Raw genomic sequence first — 26313 nt, 5'->3', positions numbered from 1 at the left:
AACTGATATCTCAATGGTTTGACAAGATAGCACTTAGAGTTTGCAACAATAGGATGAATGTAAGAAACATGCATACAGTAAATGATGTCAGCCTTTTATTACATTTCAATGAAAAACACAAACATTACAATGATTTCAAACAAATTCAAGGCAAAATTCCTCAAAAGTTGATCTAACCGCATTTTGCTTGGAACGCAGTTCTTTTCACCTTTTTCCCGTACAAATCTCATGACATCTGAAAAATTAATAACTTGATTCCTGAAAGAGTCTTTACACTTTAAAGGAACATTTACAATAGGTATAAGTAAAGAAGTAAAATTATGATGGTTTAGGTCCAGATTTTGTAATACTTTCCTTGAGCTTTACCACCAATGTTTTCCCTCCAAAATGTCAGTGTCCACTAAAACATTGCATGGATCACTTATGCTGCACATTCAATGCTAACAAACAGCTCAAGAATCACTCGCACATTTGGCACAAATATTTTCTTGGCCCTGTCATGTACAAAAAGAAAAGAAAAGACAAAAAAAGATGGTGAAAGGGGAATGAATGTCAGTGTACCATCATGTTTTACAGCAAAATAAAACGTACCCATTGGAGAACAAAAACATACAAACGCAACTTCACACGTTACTGAATTTATTACCCTTAAAGGGACAGTTCGGTTTTGTTGAAGTGTGGTCCAGTTAAAAGGTTCCAAGCAGTTTTCGTACCTGCAGTAAATAACCCCCTAGTTAGCTTTATTTAGTGTAAATCCACATTAGTTGGCCTCAAGGACAGGAGCTGATAGATGGTCAGAGACGGACCAAGACCAAAGTGGATTTTTACTATCTTAAACCAAAATCAGTTTTAAAATTTACAGCAGTTTATATGAATAAACTGTTACATATTACAAAACTGAACTATTGTCATGTTTTCATTACACTAAATAGCAAATGGAGTTAGAAGGTCGTGCCCCTCCAGTTATTTTTCTTGTAAAACACATACTGAGGTTTCCAGTCATAGTAACTAACAGAAAATTGCTTTATTTAAAACCGCAACAATATATTAGCTTTTTAAAAAGCTTTTGTTAATATTAGACAGCTAATATGAACCTCAAGCACGTTACATGTTGAGTTCTCAATACGTTTCACACAGGAAGATCATTGATGGCGCACTGCCTCCAATCACTATTTCCTGTTTAGACAGAAATTGGTTTCTGTGTAAATAGTCGGTCAATGGAAACCTGATGGTTTTTTTTAAAGGTTAATAAAACCGCACTGCATAAACCACAATAATGCTTTTTAAGACTGTAGCTGCTTAGGATGCTAGAAGTCGTGTTTGGTCTTGACCCCTCCAGTATTATCTGTTGGCTTCAGAATCCGGAACAGCTAATATGGATTTAGATTAAGTAGAGATGTCAGGAAAGTTACCTGCCTTTTACCAGAACCCCACTTCAAAATAAACAGAATAATCCTTTTAATATTCAGAAACTCTCAAGAAATCCTACATTTTCCGTGGCATTTTTACCTTTACCTTCCAATCAACATTTACAGAGGCTTGAGATTATTTCACGATACCCCAACTACCATGAAGTTTTTGAAAATGACGTGAAAGCTCACTTTAAAAATGTTTTTGGTCTTTATTCCAGTTTTTATTTAGATAATTTTACTCTAGCAATAAAAAGCTAGTTTAAAAAGGTCTCCCTTTACAATGGTCTCAGATTAGATATAAGTCAATGCGACAATGAAATCTCTGCACTTAGCTTCTGAATGTTACCTTCTTCTCTTTGTATTATTTATTTAATAGGCATACTCTATTTAAAAGTACTGCGAAACAGTACAGTATAGTTCTTGATGAATGATACCTTTTAACTGAGTGGCTCAAAATCTGCTGGGTGTACTTCTAAACACCAAACCTGTTGAAATAATAATAAAAAAAGCTATTTGTTGCGTTGAATTATACAAGTTTGCGGTGGAATATAAGCCAGTATAGTGATATGGTAGTAAAGTTCTTGCAGCCATTAGTGTACTGGGTCACACCACAGTGTTTGTTTAGATGCAGGCCATTCTCCAAACTCACACAAGGTTTTCGCATCTATTTTGATGTTCGCTCCACAGATTTAGCTAGCTGATTTCATGTAAAATCACAGTTTTAAAATTGAAAGAACGATAACAGTTCTGGTCCATTTATAACAGACTGGCACATTAGACGCAGCTCGTTTGAAGTTAGTACAAGTTCAAGTGTCTGTAACTCAGGATGTTCGACTGAAAGAAATTCAAATTAAAGTTGATCAATGTTTTAATTAGAATAAAAGTATTTTTTTTATCTTTAACATTTCTACTAACTCATGACCCGGTTTCCCTTCCACCAAGGCCATCAATATGCCCTGGCGTGTTCCTACAGTAGCCCAGAATGGACAAACCAAACACTGGCTATATACCGGTCATCTACCGATGTTCAAGTTTTTAGCAGTTGCTGCTAGTGAGGAATGACGTGCAAGCGATTAAACCTTCAAACTTTGCCAAAGTGTCAGTGGATATGATGGACGAAAAGATGACACCCGAAGGTACCAGCTTGTAGAAATCTGCTAAAACCTATATTTTCATTTTAGTCCTTGTGAGCCTTCCCTTTGGGCTTCTCATCATACGAAATGCCATATTCATTTACTCTTGTTCTGTCCACTGGGTAGAGCCTGTCAAAATAGAGTGACATGGAAAATATATTCATGATTATTATTATTAGCATATTAGGAATATGAATGTGAGTTGGTAATAAAAGGTGTATTTGTGTGTTTACCATCTCTGGTAAAGGTAAATGAGAAAAACCACGTCGTCCCTGAAACAGGCAAGTCTGTGGGATGTTGGCATGGTGATGATGAAGGCGAACACATCATCAATGAAGGTGTTGAATGCCTGGGAACAGTCAAAGTCACATATGATTCTCAAACCTTTAAGAAGAAAAACATTTTTTTTGAACGTATTTACATTTAATGAAAAAATTATCCATCATAGACATGTCACATCCATCCATTCATTTTTAATGTTGTCAACTAACTAAGCAAATGTGTTTGGACTGTAGGAAGAAACTAGATTACCTTACAAATGTATGTTTTATTAAATATATTAATCAGTAAAGGACTGTACCTTATACATGAAAGCCTTCCAAGGCAGATGAGCCACAGACTTCAGCTGTTGAGTAAATGAATAAGTCAAATAAGAGTTTATCTATGAGGTAAGAGCTGAAAAACAAACATGCAAGAAATGTTTATTGATCTAGATCAGGCAACTCTAATCTAACAAATCTTCTCGTCTTTGAAGTAAACCACGTCTGAGCTTTCTCTGTTCCAACTCTGCTCTAGTCCAAGCCATTTTCTGTGTTTTTTTTTAAACATGTAAACATAAAAGAAACTCCATATGCATCTTTGTTTAGCTGCATTCCTTCTCTGAACAGAGCTATTGGTGCCATTAATTTGTATTTGTCTTCTGCCTCCTTTCTATAAGTAACAGGATCTGAATTTTACTGTATGACTGGACTGTAGTGGCATAGATTTGATGCATATGAAGAGAATTAGGACCAAACTGGAATCTACATCACAGGATATAAGTTCTGTAAAAAAAACCCTTGGACTAATATTTGTTGTGAATTGATGATATATAAAAAATCTTGACTGAGAATACTGACCTTATAGTTGACAAAGAGCTGAGGAAGCATGAAGAGGAAACCAAAGGCATACACACCTAAAATTTCCAGAGCCAAAAGAAATACATTTAAGATGATAATTATGATGCATGTCAATATTGGTATTAAATTAAAATAATTGTTTAATAAGGGTATTTTTTTATATTTTGTTTAGAAAGTAGCTTACCATTCACCAAGCTGTTGATTAGCCATGAGTACCAGCTGAAGGAGAACAATGTGCAATCAGCATCACATGACTTCTTCAAAGAAATAATGTTTCATTTTTGAGTTTGTACACTGTTACCTCTTGTATCGCAGGAATATTAGTGCGTACACTGCTCCTCCGATGCACAGAGGATAAAGGAGGTATGAGAGATACTTCATGGCCTAAAGAAAAGAAAAACAAGAAATAAATATGTCCGCTAATGAGCTGCTACTATTACATTGTATTTTTCCATCCAAATGCAGATCTGCTGCTTCTTACCAGAGTATCATATTCTTCTGTTCTCCGCTCTGATTCGTCTAGTTTCCCAAACTGTTCCAAGGAAAGCAAAAAGTGTAATGCAAGCCATAATTGTCAAAATTAACATAAAAAACAATGCAATGAATCGTCTATTGCATGAATCCACCATTTGAATTAAATTACTGAAATAAATAAAACATTAGATGATTTTCTCAAGAGAAGAAAACGTATAGATGGTTTTCTGGATGTTAAGAATGTTGTGTTGAAGTTACTTTCACACCTACCAGGAATGTTGGTTTGCCTCCCTTCCAGAAAATCTGGATTTTAAAGGCCTTCTTTACTTTCCACACCTGCAAAAATTACAATAAATAGATTTTAAGAAAGAAATGAAAACTGTGCTCTTAAAGTTGAGAGGGAACTTCATTTATATCACCCACTGATTTTTAGTTTTGTTATTTTGCCTTTCACTTGAAGGCAAAAATATCTGCCATTGGGCCTAAACCATTTTTATTTTTTCTTCCACTTTTCTTCTATCAATCGATGCTTGCAGTAATGTCTGTGTGTGTATGTGTGTCCTTACTTCAATTACAGAGCCGATCCCAGCAGGTATGAGTACAAGGAGGCTCGTTTGCTCGTCAAACAAATAGAGAAAAATCACTATGGTGCTGAAGCATCTCCACAGCACTGAAATAAGGAACAATGAAAACATCAGGAGGTGCAGAAATGGTTCAGTCAAAGACTGCAACCAAATCCTAAAATTCAGATTTGAAGTCAATAAATCTAGACATCATATTATTCACAAGACTAATGGAGAAATTTTGTTCCCCTATAAAACAAAATATCAAGGAATTGAATTATTCTCAACGTGTCATTTATGTGCAGACACTGTTTTTCACATGGCTCCTGAGAAAATGTGTTCAACAACAAGGATAAAAGTTTCCATTCCTCTAAAATTGTAAAGGCAAACAAAATGCAACATATGGCTGCTTATCAGTCCAGAGCATCCACAGATGATGCCTTGCTTGTATATTACCTTGTTTTACACATTTCTCCACAGATTTATCAAAAACATCCTCTAGTTTCCATTGGATTAACACATTTCCAGCTGTTCTCTGTGCCGGGTTCTCCAGTGCCGTACTAATGAGAGTAAAGGTGAGTGGTGTGAAGTCTCCTACCTGCCTTGCTGGACATTCCCACCATGCTTTTCTTCTGCTTCCAAAAGCTGATGTCGTTTTTGAAGGCCAGGAAGTCAAACAGAAGCTAAAAAAAGTGACAGACAAATTTAAAACAGTCTTTTGCATACTCCAGTGTATTTTTTTTGCAGGGTTTTTCTCTATTTAGCTCCACCCATCTTCATATTAACTTGGACCAGTTAAAATGAAGTTCATGTCAAAATAAAACATCTCCACAGCATTACGTTGCCACTATCACAAAGTTCAGCTTTGGTCTCACAGCATCTTCTTCCACAGGTTTCCTGTGTTCCCCAACCCAACATTTCTTGTCACAAGCTACAAATAAATCAGTAGCTTTCTTTTTGCCACTTTCCAACAAAGTTCAGATTTGTGGAGTCAGTTTATCTCTGCAGCTCCTCCAGAGCGACCATGGACCTTCTTTGCGTTTTTAAAACTCACATGGAAGGCTGCGACGAAAAAGGTGAGAGCCAGGAAATACAGGTTGGTGTCCACAAAAATGCCTTTAATCTCATCAGCATCCTTTTCTGTGAATCCTACATTAAAAAAAGAAAGAGACATTTTAGCTAGATATTATGGATATCACGTAGATATCTATGAGAGCAAGTCACAGAAAGTTCAGCCTACCGAACTGCTGCAGAGAGTACACAGCATCCTGCATGTGGATCCAAAAACGAAGTCTGCCCAGAGAGATGGAGTCATAGAGGACGGTGAGAGGGAGCTCTGTGGAAGTGCTGTTGATCTCCTACATTTTTAAACATGAAAATCATTTTTTTTCAAAAAGCCATCATTTTGATTTTCTAATACTACTGCTCCTAAAGTAGCAGTATGTTGCATGATGTTTGTTTAAAGGTTGAAACTCACCACGAGGTCTTTGACCCTATTGCTAAGCTCGTCAACAAACAGCAGAGGTAGATACACCATTTTCTTCCCGTTCTGGAATCTAAAACGACAACAAATAAAACTATTAACAATGATATTTTTTTTGTTGCTTAAATCCAACCTGCAACATTATTGTTGAACATTTCTGTTTTGTCATAAAGCCCAGAGCATATGCACCAAAGTACCAACTGTGATGTTTTTTGTGACTATATTTTTCTTCTATAAATTTAAGTGATAAGACTTGATGAATGAGTTTTAAAAAAGTGAGTACTTTATTAAAACAATATTATTGAACTTTTTTAGATATATTTAGCACAGCATCATCTCCATCTTTTGACACTTTATGCTTAGCTGCCATTGTTGTGAATATAACTAGTCTCTCTCTTACACTCTGAGGTATCGGTGAACGTCGCTTGGCAGGTATTCTCTGTCAAACAGAAAGTGGTCACCAACGATGTTGAGAGTTAGACGGGAGCGCCAGTGAGAAACTGGGTGATCCGTTGAAGCAGTGGCTCCACCTTTAGCTCTAGTTCCTGCTCCAGAGCTACCATCACGCTGTTTCTTCTTCTGATCTTCCTGTTTTTGACCCTGTTGGACAAAGACAGAGGTAGTTGGCTGATGAATTTCCTCCTTTTTAGATAGACATTCTATTTAATGCTTTCATGTACATGTTCAGAGAAAGACGTTTGTCAAAACCTTTTGTCTTGATATCACTGGATTTCAGTGCTTCAGATGACATAGCCAATCATAATATAGGGATGAAAAGACTGGGAAAGAAGAGGGACTTTCTGATACTGTGCTAATTTGGCAGTAATTTTTTTCAAATTAAGGCTTGTAATTTGAAAAAATAAAAAATTCCATCTGGGGTTCCTCAAGGCTACATTCTTGGCCCATTTCATTTAATATCTACATGGATGTGCCCCAAAACCAAGATTATAGAGAATTATGACCTCTTTAACTGTACCTCTGCTGATGAGACACAACTTAATATTTATGTCACCACTTGGCTACAGTCCCTAATAGTCACTGAGTACCTGTGTCTATAATATGACTAGATGGGTCAAAGAAAAGTTTGGGATTAGGACCTAAATTGCTTGAACAAAGCCAATTAGTACACAGAGTCCCACTTTATGTAATTACAGACTAACTTACATTTTAACAACCATGTTGCCATTTACTGCAACTTTCCCATAAGGCATCAATGCATTCCTGCTTTCGCTTAGCCTAAGTAGCACATCAAGCAGTCTCAGAGAGGACGAGGGAACAGCAGAAAGTCACGTACCTGTGTTTGATCTTCTCCAGATATCAGAGAGATCTCAGGAGGCTTTGGGACCATGTAGGCGGTGAGCTGAGCCACCAGGTGGACCTGTTGTGGGTCCTGCCACGGACTGAGACCAGCTCGATGGACGAATATTAACGCATACAATGTTCCATTATTACGTGTTTTCTTGGGGAGTGAGACGTTGACGATCCTACAGGGAAGCACGTGAAATAAATGAATTCATCAGTTTGTGTCCAAATCACAAACATGGACAGCTGTTCCTTTTGATTAACGCATACTTACCTCTCAAACTTGCTGTTGACATCGAAGTCCTCCTCTCTGTGAATCAGCGTATGGCCTCCATCTGCGTTTGGCTTCACCGATGTGTAGATACTCAACTAACAAGCAGAAAGAGATGTTACACATCACTGAAGCCAACCACGGCGCCATGTTTGAATCGTTAACGGCAACTGACCTGTAGTTTTGGGTTCAATGCCAGGAAGGGCGTGATGCAGTTGTCTGCTTTAGGGCTGTCGCAGGGTTTGGTGTACACTATCCCATACATCACCCAGCAAGTGTGGAGCACATACACCACGAACACGCCGACAATCAGCGTGGTGAAGGAGGTTTTCAGAAACATGATCGACGACTGCCTCAGCTCGCTGAGCAGCGGGCCATACGTCTGCATAGTAAGAGTTATAAATGAAAGATTCGGTTAAACATGGAGGAACGTGAGAATTAAAGTAAAGTTTTACTTTAATTCATCATACAATTAGGTAATGTTTTCAGTAATTCTGATCAAAAGTGGAAACTCAATAATTTTATCAATCAGATTTTATTTGTATAGCACATTTCAGCAGCAAGACATTTCAAAGTGCTTTACATCATTACAAACACAGAAACACAATGCAACATAGAATCAACAATCAAAACACGACATTAAGTCGGGTTCCATCAATAAATTTGTAATTGATTACGTTTCAAATACAATCCTAAACAGGTGGGTTTTTAGTCAAGTTTGCATCCATAAAAGGTTTACCTGTTATAGGTAAACCTTTATCAGGACTTTATCTGATATGGACTTTATCAGGTACACTTGCCAGAACCAAAAGCAAAGTGCATTTCTTAGTGCATTAAGTGGGTAAAGACAACTTGCTGAGGCTCAAACTGAATATCCCGATGGAGAGGAGAGAGTTGAAGCGACTTTGAACAAAAAGAAAGAAAAAACATCCAGTGACCCGCCATTATGAGGATAGAAATGCATTGCATGTGTCAGAGCTTAGAGGAGTTTGGGCCAATTAAAAAATAACAAAGGCAACTTAAAATAACTACTTGTTATAACCAAGGTATAAGGAATATCACCTCTGAAGACATGTTAAACATCGAAGCGACAGAACCACAACAGCACAAAACCACACCAGGCTGCACTACTTTCAGCTAAACACTGAAAACAGAGGCACTTATTCACAAGGACTCATCAAAACAAAACAAAAAAATTCTACTTCAGTTGCACAGTTCAGATGATAGATCAGGAGTTCAGACTGCAGGTGGTTGCGCATCATTGTGGGCGATATTTTATTGGAATATTTTTGGATTTCTTAATAACTTAATACTGTAAAAAAGTCTCAGCCTACTCCTGGGTATGATTGCTGACCATTTCCATCCCTTTATGACCACAGAGTACTCTTCTTCTGATGGCTACTTCCAGAGGGGATAACACAGCATGTCACAAAGCTCCATAATCGCCAACTGGTTTTTCTTAGCATGACAATGAGTTCACTCATTGTGCTCCACCACAGTCACCAGATCTCAGTGCAACAGAGCACCTTTAGGATGTGGTGGAACAGGAAATTTGCATCATGGGTATGCACTATGCAGCCGAGGAATCCATTATAACATGTGTGATGTTACCATATCAATAGGGACAAAAATCTCAGAGCAATGTGTGCCATCTAGAAGCAGGCAGTTCTGAAGGTAACCAGAGATTGAATACAGTAGAAGCAAGGTGTACCTAATAAATAAATTGGTGATTGTATAATGGATTTATAATAGATTTCAGTCAATTGATAATTATTGCTTACAGCAAATGGAAAAGGGATTTTTCTAATACCAAAAACGTATCTTTTGTCAGTGCAATGACGAACAATGTGATGCGCAGGGTAAGTCACAAGTGATCATTTCCGAATGACCTAGTTTTCAAGCATATTAATGAAAACTTAAGTGGAAAGAAAAAGTGTGGTAGAAAAGGTGCACAAGTATCGAGGAAAACCACCGATTTCAGAAAATTGTGAAATAAAGCCTGACAAATAGCTAACAAGAAATTCACAAGAAATGGAGTCCGTCACAACTGATTAATGTTTGAATCAGATAACTTTGTCTAGATAAGTTCCTTATATAAGTAAAGAAGAAAATGGAAGAATTGTTTCCCTCTTACAGTATGTTTTGCATTTCATTTGGTCGCAGCAGAGAGGCACAGAATCCAAGCTGCTTGAGGTCTAAGTGTAAAGTTTCGCAGTTTTTGATGAGTTAGAGAGACATTTTATCCTATGTGCTTCATCCTATGTGCTTCATTAACTCTCAAGCCAGCTGAATCGTTGACTTTGGGGAAATTGTAGAGCCCTTCATGTTTTCCTCTGTTGACCAAACTTTATGGAGATGCTGATTTCATTTTCGAGCAAAACTTGGCACCTGCTCAGACTCCCAAAAAGTACCAGCATTTGCTTTGTTGAGAATGGTTTCAGTAGTATGCTTGATTGGCCAGAAAACTCACCTAATCTAAACCCCAGAGAGAGTCTATGAGGTATTGTCAAGAGGAAAATGAGACACAAGAGCTGATAATAAACGATGAGCTAAAGGCTCTGCAACACCATAGCAGAGACACAAACTGATCACCTACATGCCACACCATGCATACAAAATGATTTCAGACACACCGTGTGCAGTATAGTACTGTACATACTTTTCAGCAAGCTGACATTTCTGTATTAAATATCCTATTTTGGTAATTGGTCTAGAGGAATTAGAATTAAATTGATGACAAGCTGAATTTTCATCTACAAGCCATAATCATCAAATAAATCCATAAAATATTTGACATGCATAAGTTTCACTTCTTCAGTCGAATTACAGAAAGAATGCAACTTTTCAATTATATTGTCATTTATTGAGCAGCACCTGTACTAATTATTTAATAAAATAGACATTTTCCAAAACTAAATCTGAAGACCATTTGCTACAACTTGCTTTTCCAGTTTGGTGATTTACTGGTGAAGCTGGTAAATTTGCAGACAACAGCAATAAAATACTCAGAATAAAGTGGCTGACCCATTTGAGCTGTTATTAACCACAATTAGGCCGATATTCATAATAAGGCACTCTTAAGATTTTGATTCCAAGTCTTATTGGTAGATGTCCATATGTTTTGATGTGTGATGTTTAAATATTCACAATCAATACAAACAGTGCTGTAAATCGACGGAAGCGAGAATTATTAATTAAATTACATTTTTCTGCAAGGACTGGACTTTAAAATGAAAGTAAAAGGAAAATCATTAACATTACCGGTGTCAAATTTAAAGACAGGACACTCTCAGTCACTGCCTGTCCATCGGTCCATTCACTGCAGATTCCTCCGGACGGATCACAGCGACCGCATTGTGTTTCTGAAGCCTTCCTCTGGTTTTTACTGGAGGCATCAACTGCCTGTTTCGCTGCTCACTATTTCCAAAAACAAAATATCACAAAATCCCGACTGAAAGCGTGAGATAGATCTGTATTTCCGCCATTCGTTTCCTGGTTCGTTTGCTTAAACGAGATTTGGAGTGGAAGTAACGCGAGACTTAACGTACAGGCGCGTCATGGCGGCACGCTTTTTAATTTAAAAACGGTAGCTCTGACGTGTCCTAACGTATGTTTACTTACCTTATTTAGGGTAAGACGGAAAGTCTGAACAATACCAAGGTATGCTTCGTTTCATTAATTGAATAAAGGGCTATATCAGTGAATTTGATAAAAATGAAGTATTTATATTAAAAATAATAACAGATTATCTTATAAGTCTGACCGCTTCTTTCTGTTCCTTTTTTTAAATGTTTTTTTCCTCTCTATTTATGTATTTAATCTATTCACATATGTACTGACTTTTTGTTATTTTTCTTGTGGATTGGAGGAGTTATCGCCAAATGGACGGTAAAGTCTAAATAGTTTTTGTTCTGGGTTTGTGTGGCGATGTTTGAGGCCCTGACCTGTACAAGTTTTGCAGAAATGATCAGCTCCGAATATCACCTCTGCAGACCTGATTGGTATTAGTATTGGCCTTGTCCAATTTGTGGCCTAAGCCAAATCATCGCGATCTCTGCTCAACACATTGAGGTTGCTGTTAAGACAACAAACAAAACAGTTTTCTCAATAAATAATTTAATGCATGTTTGCTGACTTCTCCTGGTGTTTTTCTATTTTAAGTCTTACTTTATCTAATTATCGACATTATGCGTGAGTCCAAAAGTTGCCATGACCCGGATTCGAACCGGGGTTGCTGCGGCCACAACGCAGAGTACTAACCACTATACGAGCACGGCTGGCTTAGAATAAGTAGGTATGACACGGACCGAAACCTCAAGAATACAGCGGGGCAACATGCAGATCGTTGTTTATGGATGTTGTCTGGCTTTGAATGTCCGCTGCAATGAAAAAATCTGGTTAGAGGAGGGGTCTGCAACCCACGGCACCGGGGCCACAAATGGCTCTTTGGATGATCCACAATGGCTCTTAACTCTTGCTAAAAATGATAAAGAATCAACTAATGTTTCTAAATATAAATACCAAATGCCGGTTTAAGCAGTTTTTCATATATTAAGTTGATTTTTCATGAGCAAATGACACAAAAAATATCAGTGATATTATTTGAAGTTCTATTTTATTTTGTAAATAAGTAGGAAATTATGTGCTTTATTTTTATTTTATTAATTTCCACACAAAGATATAATTCTTATTTATATATCTGTATTCTGAAACCAAAAGTCAGAACTAAAATGTGGATCTTTAAAATTATGTAAAAAGTAAATTAAAAAAAGTTATATTTACGGTTCTAAACAAGTCCTAATGTGCTACACTGGAGGCAAATATGGCTCTTAGGACTGTAAAGGTCGCTAGCTGGTATTAGTCAGAGAAATCAGACAAATTTAAGAGTTGCTGATCCAGATAGTAGATAAACAGAGGGTGCGTAAACGTATTAAATAAAAAAGTAAATTAAAAGTTAAAAAAAAGATAATATAACAGACTTTGAAATACCACAAAAGTTGGCTAAATACATTAATATATTAAGATATATTAATATGTGACCTCCATTTTAATCACTACATTATGGGAAGAATTGGCTACTAAAATAATTTAGTCAAATAAAAGTATAATTACTATTACAAAACGTTACTCAAGTGTAAACATAACCATGACACACTGGTAAAAGGAAATAATAATTCAGTGTGTTTTGATATTTTTATACACCACTTAGATAAACAAACTATACCCCATTTTGCTTTTAAAAGTTTTTTAAAAATCTTATTAGTATTTAATTGACAAGAATAGTGCACGTTCATAACAAGTAAAATCAATGTGTCATACTTACCCAAAAAGCAGTTTTTATCTGTTTTACCTGTGCAGCTGGAATCCCCATTTTTTTAAAATTTAAATTCAAACAGAGGGTGATTTTATCTGTATATAATTTTCTAATATTAGTTAAAAAATTATCTAAACTTAATGACGAATTAATGATGAATTGGTGTGTGTTAACTGATCTATAATGGTGGCATTAAAAATACAAAATTTTGATTATTTTACTAGTATTTGTCTACAGTAATTGTTATATTGAACCGTCCAACACACTATAGATATGATGGGTTTAGTTGTTGATGTGGAAAATTTTCATTAATTTTTTTCCTAATTTACATTGACATGCAATATGCAATATATGTATATATAGATGGCATTTACGTATCTCTACCTTCCAAAAATAACGGTCTAAGTCGTTTTTTGCCAAAAGTTAATTTTTTTTGCCTATATCTAAAAGGTGGTGACTTTTTTTTTTTTTGCCAAAATCACTTTTGGAAAAAAAAATTACATTGACCATCATTTTAAGAGGGTACAATATTAATGAAAAATTCTTGTGTTTTGAATAACTTTAACAAAGCTTCTATTACTAAGATCACCATCTATGTTAGAACTTAATTAAATCTCGGCTGTTACAGAGAATCACATGAAATATGAATGACTTTAATGTTATTGTAATTAAATGAAGATGAATCACAAAATCTTGATTTGCACTTTTATTCCTGACACAGAATGGCCTGCCGGCATTTTTTATGTAATTGTTTGTTCATAGGAGACTATTTACAAAGACACAGCAAAGCAATTTACAGTATATCACTCTGTTTTTTTAATCAGACTGTAACAAAGTGGACTTTCATTTATTGAATATTTAAGAATTAGTATGAAAGAGGTTCAGTTTCTGTGATCAAAGCTTCAGCTTACCACAGAAGCTACCCACTCAAGTTTCAGTATTCAGCTAAAGGATCCGGTTGCCGTGAAGGAAGAGCTTCTGTAGGAGTGGCAGGAAGAGTTTGGAGAAGTTTGGATGATGACCTCAGTGTCAAGGACGGCCACAAAAATGACAATCCTTTCAAAGAATACTATGACATACAGTTGGATATTCTCTATAAAATATCAGGATTGGACAGCGGAGGACTGGTGCAAGAAATTATCTTCCGAGATGAACCTTCAGACTGTTTGAGACACTGGAAACACAGAATACTGGGGTGATGACTCATTCCAGCAATGCTTTCATTTATCTGTTTGGTTTTGTCTTGTCAAAAAGAGTGGGCTCCTCAATATTTTACCAAAAAACACAGTCGTGCATAAAAGTGTCAGAATATCCTCCAAGAGTATGGCCGGGCCTGCAGAGGTGAAATACTTATATGGTTCCATCGGCTTCCCTAACAGACAAAATAGCTCCAACAAAACCAGAGAAGTATAGTTTGTAAAAAAAAAAATTAATTATATATTATCTCCAAACCTTCGGCCACAGCTGTACCGATGACTTTTTAACAAACATTGATAGAGTTTCATGTGTGATACTGACATCTTATAAGCTGTTTCTGTTCCTTTCTCTGGTTGAAAATGAAAGACTGCATATAAAAGTAATTTCTTCTTTCTTTTTACTTTCTATCACAGGGATGTCAAGGTAATCACTTTTATTTTTTCTGCAGAAGGCGATAGGCTTTCGCTGTCAGCTTTGTCTGTTCTATGCATCTCCATGTTTTGGGGGATTTCAGCACAGGTTGCTCTAACAAAGCACAACTGTAAGAGTTTTCATTGTTGTGTCAAAAACAAATGACCAAGGGACAGAAGTAGCCGAAGTAGCTGCACCGAGCAACAGCACCAGATAAATACGTAAAATTTAAGCCGATCAGATTCAAGCGGTTTCTAAACCTCTGTGCAATTTTGAGTATGTCACTTAGTTGCAGATCTGATTTGAAATGCAATGTAAATAATTTCCTGGCCACATTTGGGTATATTGTAAGCTGGTAAAGACTTCATAAGTTTGAGTTTAGTAAAACTCTCCTGCCTGTTACAGGTCAAAAGGTCACAACGTGCCACAAGAAGTCCCGTCAGACACAATTGCGCAAGAAATATATCCAGGGGCTTTCTTTTTCTGGTTGAAAATGAAAGAGATCATCTTTCATACTGCATTAAAATCTACAGAGGAGCAAACCTTTTCATTATTTTATGGCTGAGAACAAAATAGCTGGTCAAAACATGCACTTTCAAACACACACACACACACACACACTTACATAAACAAGTGGCATCTTAACCTCAGTCTTACTGATGTCCTTGAGTCTCTCGCCGTTTTTCTTGCAGCCTCACTCCTTGACATCCTGCAGTTTACCACTAAACTGAAGTGTCTTCTGTGTCAACTCGGGCCTATAATTTCTGTGAGAAATCCATAAAACCTCAGTGACTCAGCCATCAGGATATTGTACATGGGGCTTACAGTAGATTTGAGTACCATCATCCTGAAAGTGCTCTGTGGGCAAATTTCCCAACTGAATATCACTTCATAAATCTGCAGCCGCAAATCATTAGTTTTCTCTAAACCTGTGTGACCCCAAGTGTCTAACTCAGCTCCCCATACAGTAAAGGCAGCATCTTTCACTGTCTGTCAAAAGGTTTGCCTTTGAAGATGAAGTGTGTGTCTCTGGGTTTCAAAACGCCTGTAAAAGGTCATAATTTACCAAAGGTAGGCTAAATACTGCAGATAAAGACAGGACTTTGGATAATCATGGCTATGGATTAAATGTAATCTCTTACAAAAACATTAACTTTCTTTGAGTTTAACTGTAAGCCAAAAAGTTTATTGATGATAAAGTTTGAAAACCCAACACTGTATCAAAAAGCAGAGGCAACTAAGAAAATGTAGACTGGCTAATTAGCCCAATATTCATGTGGGAGGAAACCAGAGCAAAGAGAAGAAGTCCCAAACAGAAAAACCACGACTTTCATTTCAAATCAATATGTTCTTGATGTGTGGCAACAGTACTCATTTCACCCTTTAAAAAAAAGGCTATCTGGAAAATTGTCTTGAAAATATTACATTAACAAGGACAGACAGTGAAGAATGAAACATTATCAGTGTATTGCATCAGGTTGTATTATTACTTCCCACTCATAGCCTGACAATAAGAAGTTAGAATAATAGAGCAGAGGACAGTGCTAATACTTAGCAAGGTGCTTATTTCTATCTTTCTTTTAACAGTTTTGACCTGCTGACATTATTGAGAATAAGAAAGCAAGAAAATGAACATTTGCAGCACGACCACGTTTGCAAAACTGAGCGAATAGAACAGACTGTATGTGTAAGTTTTGGTTGAAACTTTACCTCTAAGAGCATTAGAGATGTGTGAAAAGCAAAGAAAAGTGTCACCTTTCAAGAAATATGACAGGCAAAAGGGCAAAACCTTCTCCAAATGTATTCTCTTTCCATTTACTTGTCAGACATAATTAAAGATTTGAATCAACCAAATACCTGTGATTTAGCTGCTCTCTTTCCTAAGGAAATTGGAGTTACATACATTAGCTAAACTGCAGCAGTTCTTGTTCCTTTTTAGCCAGAGAAGAGACAGTAATCCTTAGGCAGATTCTTCTAAATCTTTCTCAGTCTTAGTTCGGGGCAAAAGGTGAGGCAGGGGATTTGTCTCTTAGGGTCAGATGCGGTAAAATATTTGTGTTAAGCTAATGTCCTTGCTTACTGTCCTTTTCGATGTTCATTTTCTCTGATTGCTTACAGTTGTAAATCTCAAATCTCAGTTTTTGTTTGGCCAGCAGAGGAGCAAACTATCCCGCTATTCCTGTTTGAGATTGCCACTTTAAGTACAACATTAATTACATACGTGAAGCTTATAACTAATGTTTATTATTCAATATTTACTGTGGTGTCTTACATGTTTAAATCACTCTCAGTAGTGGTACTTCAGCTTTTCGCCACACTGTGGCATAGCTGTTCCACATACAACGGGCAAAAGGAATCTATTCTGTCATTTACAATTCTGCGACCACAATCGACTCCTTCTCAGTTTCTATCTGTCTGTCTGAGTCCTTCCTCGATACTCCATGATCTATAATCACCTCTCCGTGTGTCTCCATCAACATCCATCACTCTTTATGGAGTTTCACAGTCGGGGCGCAGAGCAGAGATATCTTGAGAGAGAAAAAGACAGCCTTTCAGTCAGGGGCAGGAAGAAGGTTGCACAGCGCTCTTTTTCTAAATGACCTACCAAATGGAGATAATGTATCCCTGTCCGCACATTCTCAGTCCCAAGCCTTGGGGTATTAACAATGACACTTTTTCTCTGCAGTCAAGCTGCTCCTCCTGCTTGAACAAGCTGACTTTATCCAAATACAGAACTGCAGAGACATATTACAGCTCTGTAATAAGAGTCTGCTAACAAGAAATGTATGTTGAACTCTTATTTCTCATATAAGCGCGTTTTCACCTTACACACACCTCACTACAGCAAGGCTTGAATGACTGTTTAGATTGTTCTCCAAACCTGCAATGGAGCGTTGATCAAACATTTTATGATCACTCCATGTTTACCATTCTGGTTATCTTCAAAGTGGAGCAGCATTATAGCTACATTTCAAAAAGATTACAACAACAACTGAAAGAAAGAGAGAACATCATAGGGCTGATTATTTGTGAAGGGTGGCATGGATGATGGTGTCTATGTCCAGTAGTCATTAGGCAAGAGAGAGGATAAATCCTGAACAGTTTGCCATTCCATCACATCATAAAGACATGTAGAACAACTATGTAGGAACATATTTACTTCTAATTTAAGACATTTTTGCATTAAGAAGATGTACCAACTTAAGTTGCTATATGTTTAATCTAAGATTCAAAGCTCTTGCACATCTTAAATATTTTTTCATATATTCATTTGAAGTTGAAAAATGATCTGATTTAGCCAAGATTGATTATTTGTTTGGGATCAAACTCAGCTCCTCTCAGGAAACAGCTCTGTGTTTAGCAGATAAGCTGCGTAATCAGAGATTTCAACATTTACAAATAATTTCCAAGTGAAGGACCCTTTATTATGCCCATGGTTTAATTGTTACTGTATATTTAATGCCTTAAAATGCGCATTGCTTCTCCCAGAACAGAACAAATATGCAAATATTCCATAATTGTCTTCATTTTTCTCATAGTTCTTTACCTTGTTCTTTTCTGCAGATTCTTTTGCAATTCCAAAGCTAAAAAAATCATTTGTAAAATGAAGATGGCCTCGGCTTTTATAAAATACTCCATATGGATGAAGTATTCTGAGTTTAACAATAGTACTGAAATTAGCAAGCTCAAGTGATATTTCTACATTTTAAAGAGTGGGTTTTATGTTTCAGGAAAATATCTTTTACCAATTTAAGTATTTTTTAAAGAGCAGAACAACTATAGAGTGCAAGAATAGTGCAGTGTTAATCTATAGGTTTATGTTTGCTTACTATTTCTTCAGCCAGACAAGCCTTTGAGGTCAGTGCTATATCATGACAACTGCATAAATAATTGAAGGAACAGGTTTCCTCGTTTACAGGTTAGAGAAATGACAGCAACTCCTTTTAATGTGCAAACTTCAAATAATGCTTTGAAGAAGTACTTAATGCCTGCTCCCCACTTTTAAAGCCCTATCCTATCTTAATTGTCAGAGTTGCATGTTGACATCTTGTTTCCCAGGACGAAGCAAAACTGTCAGAAGAAAGATGCTTTTCTCCCTAGCATCCCATGTCATCCTGTGGTGGATGCGGAGAGATGAACAGAGCCTTCCTGCAAGATACAGTGGTCCTGCCAAGAGAAAGGTGCATTAACGTATCTCTCTTTGACACGCACACTGTAGAGATAAGGTTTAAAATCACTGGAGTGGTCCTTTAGGCAAGACAGCTCGCATCAGTCAAGCTGCTTGATGCCAAACATGGGTCGTTCTGGTTATAGGCTACTGAGCTGCATATCTCATCTTTGAATGGGTGTAACTCAGAGAATTTGAAGCAGGGGTTGTTGCTGAAGCAGACTTGTTCACTCAACCTTCTTCTTGGTCAATAACACTAAAAAAAAAAAAAAGGCCCACCAGTTTGTCTCCTCTCATCTCAATCAAACCAATTGCGTAAAAAATTTAGAGCCGGCGTAAAAGGAAAATAACTCGCCTCATTTAAATGCTAATTTGTCTTCAGCAGAAGATTCAGCACAATGGCAACAGGTTTGCAGAGTGTGGAATACATTATGCGAGAGCTCATAGATCAGACACAAAGACAGTTTTCCAGCAACGATTCGCCATAAAAATCTTTTATTTCTTCATGCATCTTTTGTGGCCCAGCAGTACTGCATAAATACACAGGAACCAATGATCCGAACTACCGCTGAGACTGAAAATCATTATAGATGCTTCTTTTTTGTGTCATATCTTCTCTGTCACAGATAGTGGTGACCCCTCCCACACCTTTCTGTATTTTTATACTTTCTAATCATATATTGGCTTGGAAAAGTAGTCATCCCCCTTGTTACTTCCACAGTTTGATATGTTATGCCTCCAGACATCAAGTTATTTTATCTTGATATTATGAGACACATGAACACAAAGTTGTGACATGGAAAGAAACTGGCAGAAAATCTTTGATCAATGAGAAGCTAAAAAGCGTTTTGTCAGTACTTTACGGAACCACCTGTCTTTTGGCTTATGGTTCTACCAGCATTGCACATCTAGAGACTGAAATCTTTGTAAATTCCTCTTGACAAAATTACTTACACTCAATCGGACTGCAGAGAATTGCATACTGTACTTATAAAAAAATATTTAAATTTAAACCATGAGTCATTCTCCTTTCACTTCATGATAATTGAGTTGATCTAAATTCCCAATAAACTATGTTAAAGCTTGGGGTTGTAACAGGTGAAAAACTGAAACATTTTAATTGATATTAGTAGACTCTGTCAAATTAAATGCATGGTTACTGTTGATCTTGATGAGGGTCTTTCTGTGTACAAGTGTGTGTCCTTCATGGAGATGATTTTTTATTGCATTCAAGGGGAAGGTTGTGTGCTCTGAATTGCTTCTTTTTTTTTTTTCAAAACCTGTCAGACCTTGACTTACAAAATGCATCAGGAGGGGTTTGCAGTTAAGTATGAGGGAGCTGCTGGGATGAGAGTCAGAGCTTCAAAATCTCTGCCCAAGAGTCCGTCATCATCTGTCTGAAGGATTGCTTTGCTCCATTCTGTTTGAGAGTGAGCTGTCACCCGAAGTAAACAAGTTACAGGATGCTTGCTTCTTGTTCATGGGGGAGGGTAAAACAGTGTGTAAGAATGGATAGGTGGATTGTCTCTGTGTAGTGTACTTTGGCAGGTAAGAAGGAGCTGAGATTGACATTGCAACTGTAACGGGTACCAGGGTTCCGGACCCGTCAGCAGTAGATGTAACAGCATGTAAATGAGCACACGGGAGATGCAGCCTGTGTTACTCCAATTTCTCTATTTATTGAACATATCAGCTCATTTAACTGTCAATACAGCCCAATTTATAGTTCAGCAATTTACTGTACATATTAGACATATTACATCATTGACATAAACATCAACATTAGCTTTCCTTAAACCAGAAATAATCCCACATCATCATATTTTGTCACAATTCCCTCAGGTAACATGTACCTTTAATTCACTGCACTTTATGTGCATATTTAATCACACACAGTGACATATTTCATGGGCATGTATCTTACAGTTATTGTAAACATGCATAACTATCTTAGAATTCAAACTACTTTAATTAAGTGTATGCATTAAATCACAGTTTAACCTTCCACCACTGTGTTTAGAACACAAATAAACCATGGAGCCTGATAACAGTATATTACTCTCATACCATGGATTATATATATCACAACTTCCTTTACAAGCGGTTACTGTTAGTAATTCAGTGGTTGCACCTACGTAACCCGCTATTATCTGCCGCTACAGTGCGCTAACCAACTAGCATCACGGCATGTTAGCTACTTCCTCTAGCCGCTGCTGGCTCCGAAACACAACAAAACTCTTCCAATATCTTTCACACATTGACGCATTTCCCTAAACATTTTTCGAACAGTACCAAATAATAAAAAAGTACTTTGTTAAAATAAACTTGAAGATTATTCTCACCTGAAAAACAGCATGAAAATGAGCACACTGCTGCTCAGAGTCTCCATGCGCCACCTGCTGGTGAAACACCGTTACTACACCCATCGTCATTAACCCCTGTTAACAAATAAAATAGCTACTTACCATTACCCCATAAACATTTAAAGAAATGCATGCTCCTTTTTTTCCTATGGTGGGCATATACCAGTAGGCATCACGCAATCATAACATTATGACTCAGTGTGTATCGGTGCATCCAGCTCACAAGACGAAATGTTGTGATCAAAGACGACTGGGTTCACGAGAACTGGACATTTTTATGAAAATTAACTATTTTAACACTGCGATTTTACGAAACAGTAAAACGAAAATGCAGATTTTGTGGTGGTATTGTGAAAGTCTGAATTTAAAGCCAATTGAGATTCTGCTGCCTAATATTAACCAGACTGTTTGTGCTTTATAATCCTCCAGCGGATCTAAATTCAAACTATTCTGCTAAGAAGAAATTCCTCCACAGCGATGTAAATCGTCAGGTATTGCAAACGTTTGGTGGTCGTTTTGCCGCCAGGATTGGTAGAACCATTTATGTAGGAGGATTTAAGGGGTAATTCCTTTTTGACAAAGCACCAGGTTGGTTTGGTTAGTTTGTCGCCTTATATAAAAAAGGCATTATATGAAACAGCATCTTGTATTTGCACCGGCTGTTTGTGTGATATTAAAATCTTGTTGGTTATCTGAGATATTTAAATGTTACCCAAAAGAAAAGACATAAGGCTTTATTACGTTGTACCTTAAATGACTGATTTTTATAGCAGGCAGGGATATTCCCACCACACGTATGAATTGATACAAGAATGTAAAAACCTCCTACTGCAAGTGGCATCGTTTGGTACAGAACAAGGTTGGGTATGGCCAAATGTGCAAAAGTGGGTCAGTGATCAAAGGAAATGACTGACCAGCACTGTTTTAATGGGCCCTGTTGTTCAGCAAACCTCTTTGATCAAAGGATCGTCAAGAAATGTTTAAGTTGGTTTAAAATCTTCACAAGATAACTGATAAAACTCTCAAAAGATGTCATTGCTCTCTATGGTTTGGCTGATGGGTTATGTTGTAGCACTCAGCTGTTGCTCTTAATGAGTTTTTAGAAAACACAAGCATCAGATCAGGTTTCTTTTCTGTCTTTTTTCTTCGGAACATCTCAAAATATGTTTGTTCACAAGTTTTCTGGACAAGTCCCACTTACTGGGGACCTTGAAGCTAAATCTCAGACAAAGACCCAGGAAATGGAGAACAGATAATGCATCCCTTCAGGCCTCTGAGTGCCTTCTAATCCCCTACAGGGAGTTGGAAAAGTTGGCAGTAAAGAGGGAAATTTGGCACTGTACCTAGATTGATAGATTGATGGCTACCCTTTTAAAGCCACCTATTTGCACTTCTTCTTTGCTCCTTTCCTCCAAAAAGGGGAGGCCCTCTTTCTCTCCTTATCCTCCAGTTCACCTCTCTTCCTTTATTTCCTCAGTCTTTTCTACTCATAGATATTTTCCCAGTAACTAAGCAACACAAACTCAGAAAATTGTTCTCATGTCATTTGAAGAACTCCCACTCACCCACTGTTCCCCAGCTCTCTGCTTAATTTCTTCCATCTCTTCCACTCTGCCCTCTTCTCTCACCGTCGATCCGAATCTTAACCCTGTTCCAATCCATCTCTGTGTGCCATCCTCTGTCTCTGTCACTCCACGTCTATCTTGCTCCATCTTTCCCCATCTTCAGCGACCCCTCACTCTATCTCTTTGTGATTGAGTGACTTATAAAGTTAGTTAGATACCCTTCCACTGCTGTCCAAGGTTAATGACAAATGCACGTAAACTGACCTCTCCATCTACAATCTTTCAAAGACTTTTAAAGACTTGACTTGATTTATTGTAAATGCTTGTTTTCACATGCTTTCCTCTTGAGCAAGCAGCTATATACACGACATGTGTGCTTGCATTATGTGTGGTTCCATGGTTTGCTCATTCACACAGTGGAGTGCACATATTTCCTTTACAGAGAGTTGTGAAGGAAGTGGCACTGGTTTTAATTGGCGTGGGCTTGCCTGCGACCCAAGGTCGTTGTATGATAATGTGTCAATTATCTGTCACACAGCTGAGAGAACAAGCTGAGGCCGAGGGGGGACAGAGGGAAATAGAAAACAGAGTAGACCAGTGGGGAGACAGACTTAGCCTCATTTCACTTGTCAGCTATCCATCCCAGTGGAGATCCAAGAGAGCTGCAGTGCACCCACATTCAAAGTCACCTCAAGACACGACAGAGGCTCTTCAAAGCATCAGACAGCTACTGTATACTGCTTTATTAACAAGTTTTTTTTTTTTCCGTGATGATTTTTCTTCGTCTGTAAACATACATTTACAGATTGGAGCAATTGGAATTGCTCCAATCTGTAAATGTATGTATGCAATTGGAATTGCTCCAATCTGGGAGCAATTCAATGGAGTGAGACATCTGGGCTTGGAATTGGCGACTTTCTGAAGTTCAAACTGAGCATCAGAAGGAGGATAAAATGAAATTTGAATCAATGCGGTCTGCTTGTGTCATGATATGATCTAAATCTCTATCTGGTTTACGACAAACGGTCCAACCCTTACAAAAAAATCCCATGAAAATCACATATGATCATGTGATTCCCATGTTCCACATGTGGTTCCCATTTTCCACATGTGATAAAGTATTTTGTTCATGTGATTCTTAGTTTATTCAACATGGGATCACATGTGATCACATATTTCTCACATGTGCCTTAGGTTATGTGCCTCTGGCATAACTTAAATAAATGTTAAGTTATGCCAGAGGCATAAACTTCAACTTTAAGACAAGACGACACATATTTATGTGTTAGTAGAAATATTTGATAATAATGTAAAGTATATAGTTAACTAAAAAAAAGTAGGACTCTGCTGTGTGTGCGTGGGGGCGTGTGTGTGGTACATAAAATGTAGTCACGATCATAAGAGCTTTGTTTTATAAATTTTTACATTTCGTACGAGGCCAGTGGTCCAGTGAAGCTCAGATGAGGAATGATTGGGGCAACACATCAGAACAGCCAGAGACCTCATCACCTTCAGCACTGGAGAAGGAAAACTCTCCACCTGAGCATCAGCACCCACAGCACCTGCACCTGTGGTTACTGGCACATTTAAGAAGACCCCTATACACTATACAAGCCACCAATGTGTGTGTGTGTGTTCTAACCTTCTATGAAGACATTAATGAGACTCAGAGGTTTCACAGTTGAATGCTACAGTCTCTTCTGAAACAACGTGAAGGACCAGTCGCTGAGGTTTTACCTGAGGTTCTGTTTTCCCTCTCTGGACTGGCACCGATGGTATTAAACCCGTTTCTACACATCTGGTTTCGACACGTTTATTGTCTGGGCCTAATTTGGGGCAAATCTGTATGGTGTCATACTCAGATGTTAAAAGTTGTTTCTGGTTCTCAACAGTTTCAAACAGAAGTAAATAAATTGTTGTTTTGTGTACATATATACTTGTCTAAGAAGTCTTGGTTCATAGCTACAAGTTTACTTTAGTATGCAGTTATGTCTTAGAAAATTATATGAGATTGACATGTGACCTCATATTCATCGTGATTTTCATGGGATTTTTTGTAAGGGAAGAAAGAGGAGTATAAATAAATGATACAGCAAGCATAAGTTATAAAGATGAAAATTCCTTGTAAATCACTGAATATAATCAATATATGTGTAATTCTGTTGCCTATTAAATTCAAGAAATTAAGTCTAAAACTCAGAAATCTTTAAAGTGATTTTTTTTCTAAATGTTCAATATGAGATTGATTTTAAATTTGAAAAGTAGCATAAAATATTTATCACCAGACCCTACTGTGCAAAATAAAAAGATCAGTTGCTGTAGAAGTTTTCCGAGACTAAATGACAAAATTACTGGATAATTAGGCTGAAGTTAGCGGACATTATAAAGTTTAATTCAGCACAAAACTGAAAGGTTACGTTTATGTGCCTTGATTCATTTGGACTGCCTTTGGTCATCTCTACTTCAAAATAAAAGCACAGTGTATTCGTTAGTCATACCTGTACTAGGCAATTTGCGTCAGAGAATCCTTTAATAGTTCTGATACGCTACACAGTAAAAAGTTATAGTTTTTTTCTTTAGAACAGTCTTTTTAGATCTGCAGAAGAGATCTAAAAAATCTCTAAAAAAATGTCTAAAAAAATTGAGAAGCAGAAATAATTTAGTTTGCATTAGCTTAAATGTATGTGGACATCAGCCATAAACAGCTGCAACTTGTTCTACCTGTGTCACTTTCTTCTCTGCAGTTTTTTTTTCTTGTTTTGTGACTTTATGGGCTGGACACATCCAGTCTCTCTTCCCCTTCTTCACACAGGTAAAAATAAATTATTAAACTTAAGCAGGATAGTCAAAATGTTCACATTTGACTGAAATATAAAGATAGCTTCCTTTACAGTATACTTTGAAGATATGCATCTGATCATCAAGTGAGGCTCCTGCCAGAAATAAAAGATGCAGAAGCAAGACCCACCAAAGATGATTCTCCTTCATAGTTTTACTCCCCTTGTCTTTTGCATTTCCTTAGATAAAAAAAAGAAAAAAAAGGTTTTTTTGAGGTTTGTTGACTCGAGATTTATGCGTTTCTTTCAAAGATTCAAAGAAGAGACTCTCGTACATTTTCGCCCAATCCCCCTGAGATTTTTCCCTTTGTTTTTTCCGGGATGCTGCTTTAAGTGATTTAGAGACTCAGCTTTGCTCAGCAATCACTCACTTGACTTTACCACTTTCACAGAACGCTGGCGGCCAGCTGTTGTCTGTGAACGAGGAAGGTTTTTATTGCCTCTTCTCACTTCTTCTCTCTTTCGCTCACACTGATCATTTTCAGTATGTTGCCCTTTTTATGCACATCTGTGTGGACACAGAATCCACGGATGCTGGGAGGTTGATGGAGAGCCAATAGGTCAGATGCACAGATAGCGAAGAGGAAATAAAGACTTTGTATGTTCCCTCACAGGAGCGCCTCTCAACATCCCCCCAAACAATGTCTTAAGATTTTACATTTCTCAAGAAAAAAACATTTCTGCAAAATGAATTAGGCTTTT

At 37.2% G+C, this 26313-nt stretch overlaps 1 protein-coding gene and 1 non-coding gene across 2 annotated transcripts; both read right to left on the bottom strand.

Annotated features, from left to right (window-relative positions):
- Nucleotides 1-82: 82 nt before the first annotated feature.
- Nucleotides 83-11281, bottom strand: clptm1l (CLPTM1 like). The gene is made up of 18 exons (XM_028036667.1): nt 11018-11281; nt 7932-8138; nt 7760-7854; nt 7478-7667; nt 6584-6783; nt 6178-6256; nt 5941-6058; nt 5755-5849; nt 5299-5383; nt 4704-4807; nt 4408-4473; nt 4145-4195; nt 3965-4047; nt 3848-3882; nt 3664-3719; nt 3126-3170; nt 2779-2894; nt 83-2674 (listed from the first exon to the last, which is right to left on the bottom strand). Exons 2-18 carry the CDS (start codon nt 8094-8096, stop codon nt 2590-2592), a joined length of 1668 nt encoding a protein of 555 aa, XP_027892468.1. The 5' UTR covers nt 8097-8138; nt 11018-11281; the 3' UTR covers nt 83-2589.
- Nucleotides 11282-11961: 680 nt separating this feature from the next.
- Nucleotides 11962-12033, bottom strand: trnah-gug (transfer RNA histidin (anticodon GUG)). Its single transcript has one exon. It is a non-coding gene; the product is annotated as a tRNA-His (tRNA).
- Between the last annotated feature and the right edge of the window lie 14280 nt (nt 12034-26313).

This window comes from Xiphophorus couchianus, chromosome 13 (genome assembly GCF_001444195.1).
Source record: "Xiphophorus couchianus chromosome 13, X_couchianus-1.0, whole genome shotgun sequence".
In the NCBI taxonomy this organism is placed as follows: domain Eukaryota; kingdom Metazoa; phylum Chordata; class Actinopteri; order Cyprinodontiformes; family Poeciliidae; genus Xiphophorus; species Xiphophorus couchianus.
Note: the sequence above shows the minus strand (reverse complement) of the source record. Positions and strands in the feature narration are given on the sequence as shown.

Coding starts and splice junctions, on each gene's coding strand:
- clptm1l (XM_028036667.1), bottom strand. CDS start 8,096: ATGTTTCTGAAAACCTCCTTCACCACGCTGATTGTCGGCGTGTTCGTG. Junction 6,059..6,177: donor ATAGGGTCAAAGACCTCGTG/GTGAGTTTCAAC, acceptor TTAAAAATGTAG/GAGATCAACAGCACTTCCAC. Junction 5,384..5,754: donor TTTTCGTCGCAGCCTTCCAT/GTGAGTTTTAAA, acceptor CACTTTTTTTAG/CTTCTGTTTGACTTCCTGGC.